This window comes from Sciurus carolinensis, chromosome 12 (genome assembly GCF_902686445.1).
Source record: "Sciurus carolinensis chromosome 12, mSciCar1.2, whole genome shotgun sequence".
Taxonomy (NCBI): Eukaryota; Metazoa; Chordata; class Mammalia; order Rodentia; family Sciuridae; genus Sciurus; species Sciurus carolinensis.
Genome location: NC_062224.1, coordinates 14,749,929 through 14,767,225, shown reverse-complemented (window position 1 = coordinate 14,767,225; position 17,297 = coordinate 14,749,929). Strand labels below are relative to the sequence as shown.

Below are 17,297 nucleotides of genomic sequence, written 5' to 3'. Positions count from 1 at the left end.
CTTAGGGACTCCGGGCAGGAGGGCAGAGCCAGGAGGTTCGGGGCTCCAAGCTTCCTGCACCAGCAGCAGTGGCTGGGCTCAGGGTGGGGTGGCTGCTGCGGTGAGCGGCGTGAGGCTGCCCTGCTCCCAGGCACCCGGCACTGGGCGGGAGGTGGGTGGGTAGAGGGGGGCTCTCCTGGCCTGACATGACCAGTCTGATTTCCTTTCCTTTGTCAGGCAGGAGGGAGGATGACAGGTTCCTTTTCAGAAGGCCCTCGAAAGCAAGCAAGGGTTGCTCTCCGGCAGGGCTCTGCACACTAGAGCAATTTTCTGTCTTGATTCACTCCGCAAGTTTGTGATTGCCTTGTGAGGGCTTTTCTTGTTTCTTTTTTCCTTGTTGCCTCTAGTCTGACTTTAGCACACAGCCAATTTTCCTAATGGAGGCCCTGACTGTCTCCTGCTTTCTGTCTTCCCCTCTCCTCGCCCCCTGCCTGTAGTGAGCTGCTCGGGCAGACACCTCTCTCTTAGGTGACAAGAACCACAGAGCTGTGAGGCCTCTTGACATTCAACAGCCATTTTCAAACACCCCTTGGGCTTCGGACTGAAACCCTGAAACTGAGCTGTGAAGCGGGTAGGAAGAGGACAGGAGATTTTTCAGAGGAAGGTGGAGATGCCCACGGTCAAAAGGTGTTTGGGGAAACTAAGAAATGTTCCTCTGCAAAGAGGCTTTGTCTTTTGTTTGCAGAGATATATCCCAGCACTGAAAGCCCAGGCGTTCAGAAAGCAATAGGTGCCTAACCACAGCTTCAACCGTTTTTTTCCAAAATGCAACAAACAACCTGACACAACCCTCTCTTCTCTGCCTCCTCATTCAGCGACTGCTTTTGCAAAGAAGAGGAAAAGAGAGGAGAGGAAAAAAGGAAGAAAGCACTAAACCCAAGAGAATCCCCTCCTCGAGAATTCCCACCAGTCCACCCTCTGCACACAGAGGGCTTCTGGAAACTTCCCCTCCACACTCCAAAAGTCCCAGCTCCTTCACTGGCCAGGTGCGCCATTCTTGGTTTGTGTGACTGTGAGAAAGGAATAAGAAGGAGGAAGTAAAGACCCAAATTGCAAGGGCCTCAGCAAAAAAATAAAACAGACGTTCAGGTATCCCTAGGTTTGGTTGAGGGAATGTCCAAAGCCCTCTATTTTTTCCCTCTTCCATACTCCCAACCTTAAGGAATGAAATGAGAGAAAGGAACAGAAGACACTGAACACAGAAAAGTGCACAGTCGAAGGGGTGGAAATCAAACATGGAAACCAGGGCAAAGAAACCAGAGTCTTTTGGAAAAGTCACTCTGTCCCCTCCCCCAACAAACCACCGCACCGGCCTCAGAGACCACGATCTTCCCCCAACCTCACAGCCCTATGAGTAAAAAGAACTTTAAAAAAAAAAAAAAAAAACTCATTATGACCTCAAAATACACAGGCTTGCTCTCCAGCCCCTTATTCTGAGCCAAGCTGGACCCCCATTTCTTGCCAGTCCTCCACCTCAACCCCCAAGCCCGGAGGGCCACTTTGCTGGGCGGGCGGCTCTCCCTAACTCTTGCTTTCTTTTTGACTCCCCAGCTAGCCTACCTCCCTCTCCCTCCTGCCTACTTTCATGTACTGAACATGCAGGTCTGAGTTTTCTGTCAGCCTAACCGCATCCGGACTCTATTAAAGTTCCTGGCTCGGGATAAACAATGCAACTGTCGCGTGCAGCAGTCTGAAAATAATTGGATTAGCTAAAACATATCAACTAAATAGAGACAGTCCTGCTCAGGCAGTGGGAGTGAATGTCACCCTGGAAAAAAAAAAAAAAAAACCCTGAAAACTGATCTCATGGTCACTGAGCTCCCAGAACCTCCCTCTGAAGTTTTTCAAACCAGAGCTTGGGGAGCGAGCGCCGTTTGGAGACTGCTCATCTCACCCTTAAATGACAAGTGATTTTCACCACCTTTTATATAAATATATATATATGATCTGTAGAGATAGAGAGCAGTGACAAATACAGTTGGAGCCGACCAGAGGGTAGATGCCCACCCTGAAATGAACACTCCTTAGGAGACACGACAGTCGTCTCAGAATCACATCTAAGACAATCCCTGTCTCTGTTTTGACTAAACTGCTTCAATTAGAAACAAAATTGGTGATGGATGATTTTATTCTCAGAGCACAAATCTGGGTCTACGTGTGCTTTTGTTTTTGTTTTAATGCAAGCGACTACACCCATAGACTGGCTATGCAGCATGATTCTATACGGGGTTGCTTTTTGGAAAGAGAACAAGCAAGCAGGGTTAGCAGACTCGCACACACCTGGAGAATCTTTTTTCGACTTTTCTACTTCCTCTGGCTTCTGATCAACGGAGGAATATGTCCTAATACAGCTTCCTGCCCCTGCCCGCACTGAGAGCTCTAGGCGACAATGCAGGTAACTAACTGGGCCATGAGGCATTGGATTTTCATTCAACTCTGCTTCCCCATAGGGAAGCCACCTCCGGCTCCCAGAGGTTGGGTCTAGAGCCCCTTTTCCAGCAAAGAATATATTCGCTGCTTTTGCCGGTTTCCTGCTCCTCCCCAAAACATATCCCTCTCTCTTTCCCTCCCTCCCTCTCTCTCTAACTACACACACACACACACACACACACACACACACACATTTATTTGTACATGTCTCTATAAAGGACTGTCCTCTGCTATAGACAGGATGACCCCGTTTGAGTTGAGCAGAGAGGAACAATCAGACTGACAGAGGCCAAAGGGGTCATAGGAGGGACCTGTGTTTGTTTAGGTTTGAAGAGGTTTCGTTTTAGCATTAAACACTAAAGATTTATTTCCCCCGACCTTCCATTTGGTCTTGGAAAGCGGCTAAAGGTTATGGCAGAATCCAGAAGTCCCTGGACCGGCAGGACAGGGCATTACTTGGTTTTTGTTTGCTTTTTCTTTTTCCAGCTCACTGGGGGGTTTTAAATCAGATGCCACTTCCCCTAGTTTCCCAAGACAGGAGTGAGATAGGAAGGACACACCTCATTCTTCTCGGGCTAGAAGAATGGGAAGAAAGGTGATCTCGGAAGGGCTTGGGGCACCCCCAGCTCCCCCGAGGGGCCCCTTCGGTGGTCTCTTTGGCCTTGCCCTGGATTTAGGAAAGGGAAGCAGGAGGCGGGAGCAAGAGAAAGGATCCCCACGGCAGAGGTGGCTCCTACCTGTGCTAGATCGCGCCTTGGGCCTCGACTTACATCCGAAGCCGGTGGGGGAGCCCCCCAGCAGGCTGCTGGGGGGGAAGAGTCCGGAGCTGTACTCGGGCACGTAGGGCGGGTAGGTGGTGATGGGGTGGTGGGCCGACGAGGAGGCCCCTCCCAGGGTGGTCATGCTGCCGCGGGAGTGCGACGCCTCCAGTTTCATGCTGTCGGGCAGCGGCACCTGGTACTTGAGGCACTCTTTCTCGTCCTGCCGGGCCGAGCCGGCTGAGCCCGGGGTGGACAGGGACGGGTCCGGGGAGACGTCCTTCGGCGGGGTGGGCGGAAAGGTGAAGAGATGCGGGCTGGAGTGACCCGCCGCCAGTGAGGAGGACGAGGCCGGCGGGTACACGGAGAGTGGCCCCGGGGAGCCGTGGTGGATGGACGTCTTGGAGAAAGGGCTGAGGTTCCAGGGCGAAGCAGTGTGGTGGCTGCCCAGGGCTTTGCTGCCGTCCAGCCAGGGCAGGGATCCGTGCAGCAGAGGCGGGCGGCACACCTGGCTCCCTGTGCCAGGCAGTGGGAAAGGAACAGAAAGGAGAAATGCCTATGACAGCGGCCCTCAGACTCACCTGAGGACTCTCCCCATGGTGCCCCAGCCTCCCAGTTGGCAAAATCCCCCATATCCACCCGGACCTGGGTTCAGGCCTACTCTCCAAGCCCTGTGGTCCCAGGAGTACCTGACCAGCACACCTGGGGCGGAGGCAGACTCCCCTCTCTCCCACATCCATCAAATCAGGGATGCTTGGAAGGAATGGAGCAAGGTCCCTTGGTTTATTTGGCTTCTCTAGGTACACTGCCTAAATCACATTCCCTGAGGCCCCTCTCTAGAACCTGACTTGATTTATTGACTTCTTTCAATGGCTGGGATTCCCCCATCCCAGACTTAATCCCGGTCGGCCTGATAAGAGAGTCAGTTGTGAATGATGAGGCCTGAAGGACAGAGCCTGGTCACACCACCACTCAACACCAAGAGAAACCCTGGACCCTAGAAAGAGGCCCAGTCCCAATGCGGCATGCAAGGAGAAGGCTTAGGGAAGAAGGGATGTTTTAGGGCTAGCTCCAAAAAAATCCAGTGCAGCACTTGCTGAGAATTGGCTAGGTTGCTTCCAAAAGGCCTGAAATGGGATTTGCAAGGAAATTTTCATTGCTCAAGCTATTGGAAGCTTCCAAGGCTGAACCCTGGGATGGCAGTTTTTTCTCAGTCTCCCAAATCCTACAGAAGAAACTAAAGCAAGTCTCATATGCTCTCAAAGCTGTGATTCCACCAGTGAAGTATGTGGATTTTCACCTGAGTCCCTGAGACTCAAAATTCCAGTTTATGTGTGTCTTTTAAACTAAGAATGACTCATACACAGAATATATTTAGCTTTCATTTAAAATACACAATCCTAAGGTAGCCATAACTTATATAAGCGCACACTCTCCAAGAGGAAAACCTTTAAACTGCTGGTGGAAATCCACACGCTTATTGATCTTTTAATACAGTACCTGCCTCACCATTTGACATTATTTTCAACCATTAAGAACAATACTGAAACTAAAATCTTAAGAGAGAGGAAAGGGAGGGGAGTCGAGGGGCACAGAGTTCTCTGAACATTAAGGGTTAAGATTCATATTATGCAGGAAGTAGTATAGTAAATAACATTAAGTCTGCATGTACCGCATTTCCATTTTACTGCTGATCTGCACAGAACATGGGCAAAGAGCGCCCCATCCGCAGAAATGATTGTTTAAAACCTGGCGGCAGCAGGGCAGAGTACGCCTGCTGCCGGAGGGGCTATGTCAACGGCGCCAAAGCCAGCTCAGAGAAGGGGGACTAGGGCAGACCTCAGTCTGGCTGAACTGAGAAAGCCTCATGTTTTCTCACCCTGAATTTTTGCACCGAATTATTCTTTAGGAACAAACTTACAGCTGGAAAGTGTTAGAGCTTTCTTCCCCTCACTACACTGGGCTGGGTCTATTTTTTACATTTCAGAACTCTTCTAAACTCCTCAAGGTGAAAGGGGGAGGGGGAGCCCACTGGAATTGTCCCCTACTTAAAAAGAAACCTCGGTGAATCCTAAATTTCCTGTGGGAGTCTAAGGGGACTACTGTAGGCCGCAGGAGCGAATAAGGCCAGAGTGGCAGGCAATTGAGGCAACCTGAAAGCAAAGACGCAGGAAAATTCTGTGCAGCCGGGAATCTAGGAAACCTAAAATCCCTCACTTTTAAGGCGGTAGTTTTTCCCCCTAGACCGGTGAAATCACCAGAATGTCATTTCCCAAGCCACGAGTGGGTAGATCTGCCTGAAAACCAAATGCACGAGCTTTGGGGAAAGATTAAGGAGAGGAGTGGAAGTAAATACGTCTCTGGGGCCTTTACCAAAATGTGCCCAGAGAAACAAATTGAGGGTCGCGGGCAGAAGCGCCCCTTAGGAGAACTACTAGATAACAGGGAACGCGAAGCCCTGTGAAGAGTCGAGTTCCTAGCCGGTTTGACCAGCGCTGGCTGACCGACCTCGGGATCATTGCTCGGCCCGGGAGGGAGACCCTTGGCGTCCCGCGCCTGGGACCTCCTGGGCCCCATAACCTGCAGCAGCTCGGGGGCCGAGAGCTGCATTTCGGCGCCGGCCAGGTGAGCGCCAGGCCCAAGGGACACCAGCTAGGAGAGACGCCTGCTGCTACTTTTTAAAAACACACTTTCACAACGAGTGAAACGGCTTCCTCGCCCATTTCCGGGCCCCAATTTTCTTTCTTTCTTTCTTTTTTTTTTTTTTGTAAATCACTAGTAACGGCACTTGGGGGCTTTCGCTCCGTCTCCCTCCTCCCGACCATGAGCGGCGCGGCTGGCGAGGATTCCAGCACTCCAGGCGGACTCACCGTGGTGGGTCGGAGGGTACCTCTGCACCGTGGCCCTGACCGAGTTTCCGTAGTAGGACGGGACGTGGTTCCCTTGACCGTCGATGTTAAAAAGTACATCCACCTCCTCGGGTAGGGGGTACTGCGCTGGATCCATGTAGGAGTGGCCGAGGCCGGGGTGGTGCGTGTCCGGGTGCTGCCCGTTGAGGACCGCAGGGTGGTGGTGGCTCACCCAGCGCGGCTGGTCCGCGGTCACCTCCATGTCCTCGGCTGCGCTCGCGCCCTCTCGCCGGGCCCGGAACCCGCGCGCGAAGAGGGAGGGCGGTCGGCCTGGGAGGTCCGCGGACTCCTGCGGTCCGAGGGCTGGAGAGTCGTTTAATGGTTGGTGTTCAGTGGGAAAATGGGAAGACTGGGAAGGAAAGGTGAGCAAATGAGAGGGCTTAGGGGGCGGGGGAAATCTTTGAAAGATAGTGTGGCAAAAAAGCAAAAGAAAAAAATTCCAAAAACTCGGTACGGCAGGATGAAAGGGGGCCAAATTGTGAAAGGAGGGGCAAGGACGCTGGAGTTCTGCAAGTGAGGCTCCTCTGCACCGGGTTCCTCAGCACTCAGACTTTTTCCTCGGGTCACCTGCAAGGGAGAGAAGGGGAGACCTCCGTGAGCCGTTAAGTACTTTAGCACCTGAATTTCTGCAGGGCACCAGTTCCCCACGAGCCGCCCAGCGGGCCGACGCACCCGGGACACGCACACAAGCGCGGGGACACAGCTGGAAGGAAGCAAGACTCCCAAGGACATCCCCAGCTGCCAGGCTCGCGGGAGCCCCGAACTGGCTGGTTACAACTTGGAGGACAAGTCCCTCCCTTGGGGACACCGGTCCCGAGAACTTCTCTCCAACCACTCGAAACCCTCCCAAAAAGGAGAGCTGGATTTTAATTTTGTAAAAAGTCCTCCCAAGTGGATGGGGGTAAATCAAACTTTAAAAACAAAAAAAGTTACAGTACCAACCTGGGTAGCAAGGAGCAGAGAGGAGGAGGAGGAGGAGGCGTGTGACCTGCTCGGTCAGATTGCGTAGTTCGCTCTGTCTCGCTCTCTCTCCGTCTCTCTCTCTTTTCCTCTCTCTCCCTCTCTAATTTTTTTTTTTTTTTTTTTTTTTTTTTTTTTTTTTACAGGGAATGCATTCTTTCTGAAAGTATCAAGACGGCGCCAGGCAGCTCAGTGTTCGCAGACAGCTGTGGCGCGACGCAACTTAAGGAGGTTCTAGTGTCATCCGCGCCGAGGGGGAGGAGCCTGGAGCTGGCGAGGAGGGGACAGGATCCCCAGCACAAGGAAACTGCAACCCAAACCCGCTCCAGGACTTCACCCCCACCCCCAGCACACCGCCGCCCCTCCTCCCACCCTGCACTGACCGGAAAGGGGCGCCGTGGAGGGCTGCCTCGGGCGGAGGGGCCGCGGGCAGGGTGGGCGAGGCCGGCCGGGATTTGGGGCGGAGGGGGCGGGCAGAAGAGAATTCACGCTCTGGCCCTTTAAATGTAGCCTCAGCTCCTGCCGATTCATTCCGGCTGGGTAGATTATTCCGACTCGGTGAAACCCGCCTGCTCCATTCATAAAGTTAATTTCAACTTTTCTTTTTCAGACTTTTTTTTTCATGGACAACTTTAATTATTATTCAATCTAGGGTATTCCCGAGAATTTATCAATTTGAACTATATGCACGTAAAACCGATCAGGAAAAAAAAATGTTTTATATGAACGCATTGCTTCTCGGGCCAATTTCCTAAGAGATTGAGGAATCAAGTAAAGGGAAGATGGATTTGATTGAACGTGTTACTTTTGTTGTCACTGTCACCGTATTCCCCAGCCTTTTGCTTTTATAAGCCTCTCCGATGAAAATGCTCCAGCTATTGTAGCTCTCCTTTCCAGATCTAATATTTTCGTCGATGGGCGCCTTTGCCTCAGTGACAATAATGATAGGTGAAAAGGGGACGGCAGATCCTCCAAGAACAATCCGAATAGACAGAACTCTTAGCTCCAATGACCAAACTTTCCCCTTCGTCCTACTCACTCCGGCTCCCAGCGTTTCTTCCCCAGCCGAGAAAACCGGCCCCCTACACCGACCCGAGTCCTGACCTCCCGGACGGTGCTCAGCGACGACCTAACCAGGGCTGCGCGGGTCTCCTGGCCTCGGTCAGCCCAGGGAGCAGCAGACGGCAGAGAGAGTGCGGCTTCCAAACGCCCGGCAGAGAGGGCGTGGCTTTGTGGGGGCGGGGCCTGGAGAAGGGCCAATCAGCGGGCGAGACTTCGGCCCGGTCGCAATTGGCCCGCCCGGCGGGCTCCAACCTCTTCGGCCCCATTCGGTCCTTTGAGCCACTGCATCCCCTAGTGGCGCTAAGGCTGCTGCAGCCGCCAGCCCGAAAAAGCTGCCCGGGCGAGCAGGGTCAGGCGGGAAAAGAAGACTCCACCCAGGTCCACCCCAGAGCAAAGTGTGCCAGGAGAGTGTGGGTTCTCCTGCTGACTCTCCCACCGACTGAGCTGAGTTTGATTGGGTGGGACTATTTGAATTGAAGACCTTATTCCCTCTTTAATTCTCTACCCGTAAAATTTCCCATAAATACAAATATCAGTATAGGAGATAAGTAAGTTCTGAAGATAAGTAAGCTCTGTAGGATTCCTTTCATGCAGGATGAAGAAAAACCATCGATATTCAGCTTCAGTTTGGTGTGTGGGGAATGTTCTTGCAGGAAGATTAGTAAAATTTGGAAGAGTGGGTCCTCACGGTCTTGAATCTCAACTTTCTCTTAAATGCTCAACTCTCAAATCTGATATTTGTTTGAAATCAGGATTGAATTTCTAATACAGAACAGGAAAAAAATTCCTAAATTTAAAATGTATATATATATATATATATATATATATATATATATATATATATCCCTCTTGCCTTTCTCTACGCCCACCTTGATCTCCCGTTTATTAAGGCGGCCCAGTAAGGAGCATCGATTTTCCTTTCACTCTTGACCATTCGTCTCTCCTGGGCCAGTCAAACTGCCAGCATCTCTTCCAGCTCTCGGCGCTTTCAAAACCTTTTAATTATTTAGTTGCTGTCTAACATTCACCGGAAACCACTCCATAAACAAGGAGAGAGAACGCACACACATTTTTGCTAAGAGGCCCGGAATTAAGGATGAAGAAAGGAAACGAGCTTGTTCGCGCGTCAGTCAGGACGTGGATATCAATCAACCAGCCTCCAGTTCACAGTCTCTCAGAAAAGCCAAGTGTAGCTCTTTGGTCCTGGGCACTGAGACCGAGAAACCCGAAAAGGGGCAATAAGGAATCGTCCTACATTCAAGAGAAGAAAATAAATAAATAAATAAAAAGCTTCTGGCACCCGGACTTGAAATGCTAACTTCCGAGTCTTAGAATGATGTTAAAAAACAAAAAGAAATGTTTTGCGAAGGAGGCCTTCCGGTGTAGAGGCGCTGTAGTGAGAGTGAGGCGGGTTTATTCGTTTTAATTCAATCACCAGCACCAAGTCGGACTGAACTTGGATGAAGAAGGGCAAACCCCCACTTCCACATCCTTGGAAAAATAAAAGATCTCGAAGACCCCTCCAGGTCTAGATGGTGTGGGGCTGGCAGAGAATGGTGGGGGGCCTGGGGCTGGATGCCCGGGGAAATGGAGCCAGCCTGTAGGGGGTATTTAACATGTAATTCCCAGCCGGTCCGCCCCTGTTCCCGGACTGACAGTGGGTAATTGGGAAAGAGGACGTTGCTCTTTTGATGGCCCGCGCCGGCCAGTCTCGCCGACGCCACACTGGGTTTGACGTCACGGGCCCAGCCCTAGAGTCAGGAGCACAGAACAGGGGGGAGGGAAAAGGCGGGGAGGGGGATACCAGAGAGGGAGGGCCGAGGTCGGCCCGGGGACCCACGGGGAAGGAAGGGGGAAGGGAGCGAGGCCGGAGAGGCTGCGGCGCGTGGCCTGAGGCAGAGAGCAAGGCTGCGGGGGTCTGGGCCAGACCAGGCGCCGGCCTGACCCGCCTAGCCGGCAAATGCAGGCCGGGTTTCCTCCTCCCCGGGCGGGCGGGGGAGGGGAGGGGGCTCAAAGCCGTGGGGAAGGAGGGAAAGGTGGTCCTGATTCTCCTGTTGCCAGAGCCCACAAAGCTGATCCTGGCCGCCTACGGAGACGCATCACAGCCCTCCTGTAGACCTGCCGCACCCCTCTCTCCAGGCCCCCGGGCCCCGGCCTGGTCTAGCGAGTGTCCTGTCCTCCCCGAGAGCAGCCGGCGGAGCTCCGTTGGAGGAAAGAGGAGACGACCTAGGACGTCTGCCGCTGCCGTTGCTGTAGGGTCCCTGACTCCCATAGTGCACGAGGCCTTTCTCACTAGGGTAAGGGGCTGGCGAACGGCCTGGATGCCTGTAACCCAGCATCCTGGAGCCAAGCAGGCGACAGCGCATCCACGGCCCTCGGAAGAGCCTGGTCCTGGTGCGGTGCGTGAGTCGGCGGGAGCCAAGTTGTCCTATCTGAAACCCCAGGCCTCAAGGCGGCTGCTTTAGGCGTCAAGTTGAGCGGGGTATGTGTGCCCTCTTGGGGAAAGGGTAAGAAATGGAGTCTGACTCTCTATTCTTGGTTGGGGTAAACTGGGACACCCCCCCCCCTCAACACATGTCCATATGCAAGTTCCTCCCACCCGCCCTCTTAGGGGCGCAGAGACCCTATCCGGGTGGAAGTGGGAAAACAGTCTCCCGCAGAAGCCGAAGGCCCTAGCGCAAGCCAGTGGAGCGGGTTCCGCGACCTCAGCCCTGGGGATGCGGACCCCCAAAACGGAAACCCACTCAGCCACCGGAGCCTGGGTACTGGCGCGTCCGGGCGAGCTCCGCGGGGCCGAGATGCGGGAAGAAACTGCCCTGGGGCGGGAGCGCTGCCCACCGAGGGTAATCAGCAAAGCCAAGCCTCCGGGTCGAAGTCCTAAAGTTACTAATCCCGTGCTGGGGTAGTGAGCGTGCCTCAGACCGCCCGGGGCGGTCATTTGAGCGTGTTTACTTAAGGACTTTGCAAGCCGAGTGCGCGCGAAATAGTCGGATTTCCAGCGAGGCAGCAAATATTTGCAGGCGGGAGAAAGAAGCGGAGCCGGGCCGCGCCGCCGCGTCCCTCCCCCTGGAGCCGCGGCGCCGGCCTGGGCGGACCCGGCCGCGCTGTTAAAGACTGAAAAGAAGCCGGGAACCTGCGAGGCTGGGGGGCGGGGACGGCGCAGAGCGGTACCAAAGACCAGAAGCTGGAGCACAGTCCCCGACCCTGGCGAGCCGGAGAGCTGGGGGAGAAGTCCCTGCCCATTCCAGCTCGATCAATCTTCCTTGCCTACGATCAGTCAATAAAAATGGTGTGAAGCGGCCGTGGTCGCTGAGAGTCTGGAGAGGAAGTGGAGGCCAGAGGTGTCGAGGCCGGCGCCGGCGCCCCTCACCAGCGGGGTTCGCGGCCCCGCAGTCTGCAGACCTCAGGCCCGGGCCCTGTGCTTTGCCGGGAACAGCCGGCAGCCCGGCGAGGCCTTTAATTGGGTGTCTCAAATTTTAACAGTGGCCATTGTTGGAACAATTAGCAAGAAACAATAACCACCAAGAGGCATTTAATTTGATTCCTTGCGCCGGCTGCAGCCAAGATCAGGGCACTCGGGAAGACTGGCCAAGCTGCCTAGGAGGGAAGGTCTGGTTGGGGAGGTGCGGGTCCTTTTCTTTGCCTGTTTTGTCTTAGGCGTGGGAGCTATCAAGGGGAGACCGGGGCAAGAACAACCTGAGCCAGGCCACGCGAGAAGCCGGTCCCCAGCCTCGCTAGCCCCTGTCAGGAGCCCCTGAGACCGCAGTGCCTTCTGGCAGCGTGCGTCTCAGCTGCAGGAGCCGCGCGCCGATCCCCAATGCCTGTTAGAGAAGGGCCGAGAGGACTGAGCCGTGGAAGCAGGCTTCCTTTCCCCTGTGCCTTGGGTCCCCGCTCGGTCACCCGAACCGTGTCCGAATTTCCTTCCCTATTCGAGGAGGAGGAGCAAAGGAGAGACCCCTGCTTGTGGCGAGGAACACACCTCCCTCCTCACCGGAGCCAGCCTCACTGCCCCCTCCTCCGGCTCGGCCCCCGGATTAGGTTACCGTGGCCGGGCGAGGATTTTTACTGGATACGAGAATAGCACAGGTAAAGCTGTATAAACAGCTCTCCGGCTGCCGGGCGGGAGGGTTACGCCGGGGACACTGCCCAAGGCGCCACTGCGGGGCCAGGCTGCGCTGGCAAAGCCGCTGGGGAGCCCGCTCCGGCGCGGCACCGGTGAACCGCGCAGGTTAAATATATATTATGTGTCACTGCAGTTCCCACCCAGGCTCCCTTTCTCTTTCCCGCATAAACTGAAATGCAGAGTGGGAAACAAAAACAAAATGATGAGAAAGCAGCCAGCCGACAGTGGACAAAACTGGCTGAGAATTCCGGCTCGGCAACGTTGCCTTTTTTCGAATAGAACCCAGGGAGCGGGAGACTTGGAATGTAGAGAAGGACCCAGAACACTCTGGCAATGGGAACATGCGGGAGAAGGAAGCGTCCGAGGGGGAAAACCCCTAGGAACTCGGGCGGAGAGAACTCTGCATGCGCAACTCTCTTCCTGGCTCCCATGCCTACCCGCCCAGGGTCTGGCGTCTACATTCCCTATGAAATGAACCACCAATTTCGGGGTGTATATGGTTCGATTTACTATTTCTTTTCATTCATCTATCACCGTTTAAAACTCGGAAGGAAACCCGCCCAGGCCAGGAGGAGCGGCGAGCGAGCAGTGGAGAGTCAAAGAGAGAAGAGATGTGCTCGGAGATTTCCCCTCGCACTCCGCCCCCAGCCCCAGCCCCGGCAGGGGCCTCCTGCTTCGAGGGATCCCAGTCCTCCCTCCGCCACTACCACCTTTCCACGGGTTGAGAAAACCCCTGATGGTAGCTAGATAACATTTGGGTAGGTAGGGATGTAGCGGAAAGGGAACACGGCCGGGAGAAGACAGGGGATTTCTGCTTTCGGGTTTAACAATGCACGCGTGAGGGGGGGCGTGTTATCGAGGGGAACCCCCGGGGTTGGGTAGGAGAGAAAGAGCTCCCCTTAAGAGTGATTTGAAAGGAATTCGAGTCACCCTGGAGGAAGAGTGAACCTCCCAGCTCGCCCAACCTCCTGGCCTTGGCGGTTTGGAGGACAGGTGACAGCCCCAGGAGAGGAAGGATGGGGGTGGCCCAGCGTGGCGACGCCTATCTCCCCGGTCGCAGGCCGCTTGCCCTGCCGCCCACGGCATCACTGATTCTAGCCAGGGACTCGCTGCTGCTAGACTCTCCCCCCAGGAGGATACTCAGACCGAACCGCTGAAGCACCCAATTCCAGTCCCAGAGCCCAGGAAAAGCGATCCAGGCGATGGGATTCACCATTTGAGTGCCTGGGACACCAGGTCCTAGCATTTTTCGGGTGAAAAGGGGTGCCCGTGGGGCTTAGGCCTGTCCCACTCCCCTTGACCTCCCGCCTTCCCAGCTGGTCGTCCACCACTTCGCGGTCACATCCTCAAAGCCACTAGCCAGACACAATCCTCTGCGCTAGACTCGCCGACTCTCCTTGGACCGCTCCAGCTTGGCATTGCAGGTGGGCTTTATCTAGGAATATTGTTTTTTTACTCCCCTAGATTAGCCTGAGGAACCGGAATGGGATTGTTGCCAGACAATCGACCATGGGCGTCAAAGCGGGGAGTGGTGTTCACAGCATGGGTAAGGGAAATGGGGAGCGTGGTGCGGGTCAGATCCAGCAGACAGCAGAGGGAGGCTTTTAAAACCACTAATCGTTCCTGACTTCGGAGTGCTGAAGACCCCATAGTAAAAGCCACGAATCCGCCCCGCTCAGAGGTGCAAAAAAGGAAGCCTTCTCAGGTCCTTCGCCTGGCCCTCGCCTGGCCGGGGGCTGTCCTCGGCCGGCGGTCTCTTCCAGCTAGAACCCTGGCTCGTGCTTGACTCTCCACCGCCTGCCACCTCGTGGATCTCCAGCAATTTGTTATATAAAATAAAACACCAACTAGACACACACTTCTATTCTTCACTAGTGCTGCAGACCCTCAGCGACGAGCAATATGGGGACCATGACCAGGGGACTTGGCAACTGTTTTTTTGTTTTTTGTTTTTCTTATCCTGAGGCCGCACCCAAGCAACAGCACCCCCAGTCCCAGTTGACCCAGCAGCCAAACATGGGGTCTCCCGTGACTTGCTCCCCTCCTGTTGCAAAACCTCTCTCTGGTTATACCAATCATGAAGAAAAAAAAAAAAGATCAGAAATATTTGATTTGCACACAAAGACAGAAGCAGGAGAGAAATGTACACTTATGTTTAAAATGGCTAAGCCATCAAGCATGTGATATTACAGTGCAGCTTAGAAAAGGTTAAAAATAACCCAGTACTAGAGAACATAGAAGGCTTTTTATTTGGCCCCACGTAAGCTTTCAGGGTCCCTAATTCTTTGCCACCTTCTACAATTTCTGGACACAAATTGCCAGAAGGGGTCTCAGCCATCTGGCTCCTGTGTACCTGCCCCTTCCCAAGGTTCGCAGTGTAGCTCTGGGCTGCTGGGCATCCCAACTGAAGGACTCTACCAATGAGTGCCCAGGAGCCCTGGCTCTCCTCCACTGCACTTCTGCCTGACCCCCATTCACATCGTATGCAAGAAGTTGGAGTGAAAATAATAAAGAAAGAAAGATGCACATTGCCCTGTGTCCAGGCTTTTGGTGGGAATAGAATAGCTGGCAGAGGCAGCTTGGGTAGGATAGAGGGTGAGCTACAGACCCCGGCCACTCATTCACATATTCCAAGCCCAGCTGCCTTCTCAGGCCAGGAACCTTAGACCTTGCAGAATGACTGGCTTGAATAAAACTAGAAGCTGAGTCTTCTGCTTGATCCCACTGTGGGAATCAGTCAATAAGCAGAGCCCATGCCACCGGACACCCACTTGGGTCTTGGTCTGCCTGCACTGACACTCCATCCCAACCTGGGTTCAAACCAGCAGGAAACAATTCTATTCTTCTGAGTGGCATACAAATTTAATAGTAAGCTCCCTCCCCAGGAAGAGCAAGATGGACCCCCACCCCCAAAGCATCTCATTTACAGACACCTGGATGCACTCAACCTGCCTGGCAGCTGGACTGTAGTCTGTCAACCAGAGGAATAACCCACCACCACAACCTTTTCTGAAGCAACAGAAAAAGGATAGAAGGGCCTCTGAAATGCTATTTCAGTGAGAACTTCAAAGTTCTCAGTCTCCCACACATTACCCCAGGGTCCTAGTGAATGTGGGCCCTGGGGGAGGAGAAAAGGACCAGCAAACATGGGAGCCAAACCCAAACCGAGGGGAGATGCTGCAGTTAGACTCACTTCCACCCCCTGCCCTGGACAGAATCGTCAGTGTCGGTTTCTTCATGCACCCTGCAGTATCTAAGAGGGAGAAATCACATGTATAAAAGAAACTGTCCTGCCCAGATTCACTAGACTTTCCTTAGAGTTTATCATTATCTGTCTTTGTGGGGAACTAACTCAGGGATGTCTGGCAAGTCTGTTGGTCCAGGGTCCTGGGAGAGACTCCAAATCTTGTCCCCATGACCCTCCTGCTCCTTACAACCCTGGTTATCCTCTCCAGGAAGCTGCGGTTTTCTCACCCACCTGAGGGTGCTTTTGAAAGCAAAGGTGCCTCCCGACCACCAGCTCCCCAAGACGATGCCAGATGCTCTCACATCTGGGCTCCAACTTTATCGTGGAGTGCACATCTGTTTCTTTAATTATATGCAGAGACAATGAGCTCAACATACACTTGTAAGCAGAGGAAAATAAACATGAAATTGACACTTGGACACTGCAGCCACCTTGGGAGAAGGTTCCTGGGCAAAACGGCTTTTCTCTAATCCTCCGCCCTCCCTGCAGCGGAAAACCATTCCCACCAACTCTTATTTTTCTGTTCCGTTTTTCTTTGCATTCCTAGTTCTACTCTTTTTCTCCAAACAAGGGCACAGGCACACGCATTCACACACATGCTCGTCCAAGGTCACCGCAGAAAGCTCAACATTTCCAGTGACCAGAAAGAACAATAAGGACTGGGGTCTAGTTCACTTTCTTCCAGGACCTCCTCCTAATTCTCTCCACGTGGAGCAGGGAGAGGGAATAGAGAGTTAGAGAGGGTAGAGAGCTATGTTCACTGACCTGGGCAGCTTGTTCCCGAGAGCCAGCTGTTTTTTATTTTTCCCCCCACTTGCCGGAGATCTGAAGGCAGAAGTGACAGGCAGCGTTCGCCACAGTGGCCGCCGCTGCCGCCCTCGCCGCTGGAACTGCTTACCGCATCTCAGGCGGGCTTCCAGCGAGAGGTAAAACCTGGGTGATGTGCACCCTTCCTAGGAGCCCCCTCCCCTCCTCCTTCCCATGCTCACTGTAGAGAGCGGAGCTCTTCCGGGTTGCGAAGGGGGAAAAGGAGGGAGGGAAGAAGAAAGAAGGAGGGAATGAATTTCACCCCCTTTTGCAAACATGCAAACCGCACATCAGGGGTGTGTGAAACCGAGAGATATGGGGGGGCGGGGGAGGCGGGCAAGAAAGACTGCCTGAAATGCGACCTGTCCCTGGCGCCTACAGAGCCAGCCCACTGTCTTCTGGGGAGGTTGCAATTAACACTATAAATGTCATCAGTAGCGTTGACTGGGTCATTATTAAAGATATAAACACATTTTGGTCATTTTCTTCCCAACTTTGGAGTAAGTGGGGACCCAGTGCAAACGACGAAGGTTACAGCTGGTGACAATCATTAGCAGGGCCAGCAAACTAGCGCTTCTGCCTCACAGGACTTTCCCTCTCCCTTTCCATGGTTCTGTCGATTGGGATACCTCCAGAATGCCTGGAGTCTACCTTCATCTCTCTTTGGCTGCAGCTGGTTTATAAAAGTTAGAAGCAGGACTTTCTGAGACTTGGCCTGGCTGCTCCCCTGACCCTTTCCCTGGCGGGCAGAAGAATATTTGGAGGTAGGGATATCCATGGGCACAGGAGCCAGGGGATTGGGGAGGAATCTCCCTAGGAGCCCCGGCTCTTTTTAAGAAGCCATCTAGGGGGAAATCTACATTCAAGGAAAGTGAGATAAGGGAGCAGGAATCAGCAGCGTCCAGAGATAAATGTTTGAAGGAAAATCGTCCTATGTGGCTTCGCAGAGCCCAGCATACTAC

The 17,297-nt window shown here is 53.7% G+C and overlaps 1 protein-coding gene across 4 annotated transcripts in view; it reads right to left on the bottom strand.

Annotated features, from left to right (window-relative positions):
• Positions 1 to 16,466, bottom strand: part of Gata3 (GATA binding protein 3) — a 29,430-nt gene extending 12,964 nt beyond the window's left edge. For 2 of the 4 annotated variants that reach the window (XM_047520424.1, XM_047520427.1), the window contains exons 1-3: positions 7,079 to 7,240; positions 6,098 to 6,703; positions 3,207 to 3,743 (exon numbers count right to left, since the gene is read on the bottom strand). In XM_047520424.1, the coding sequence (XP_047376380.1) occupies positions 3,207 to 3,743; positions 6,098 to 6,338 (778 nt within the window). In that variant the 5' untranslated portion in view covers positions 6,339 to 6,703; positions 7,079 to 7,240. Of the gene's footprint in view, positions 1 to 3,206; positions 3,744 to 6,097; positions 6,704 to 7,078; positions 7,241 to 7,479; positions 7,603 to 16,293 lie in introns of those variants that run through there. The other 2 variants (XM_047520425.1, XM_047520426.1) reach the window with 2 other exon arrangements.
• Positions 16,467 to 17,297: the final 831 nt, after the last annotated feature.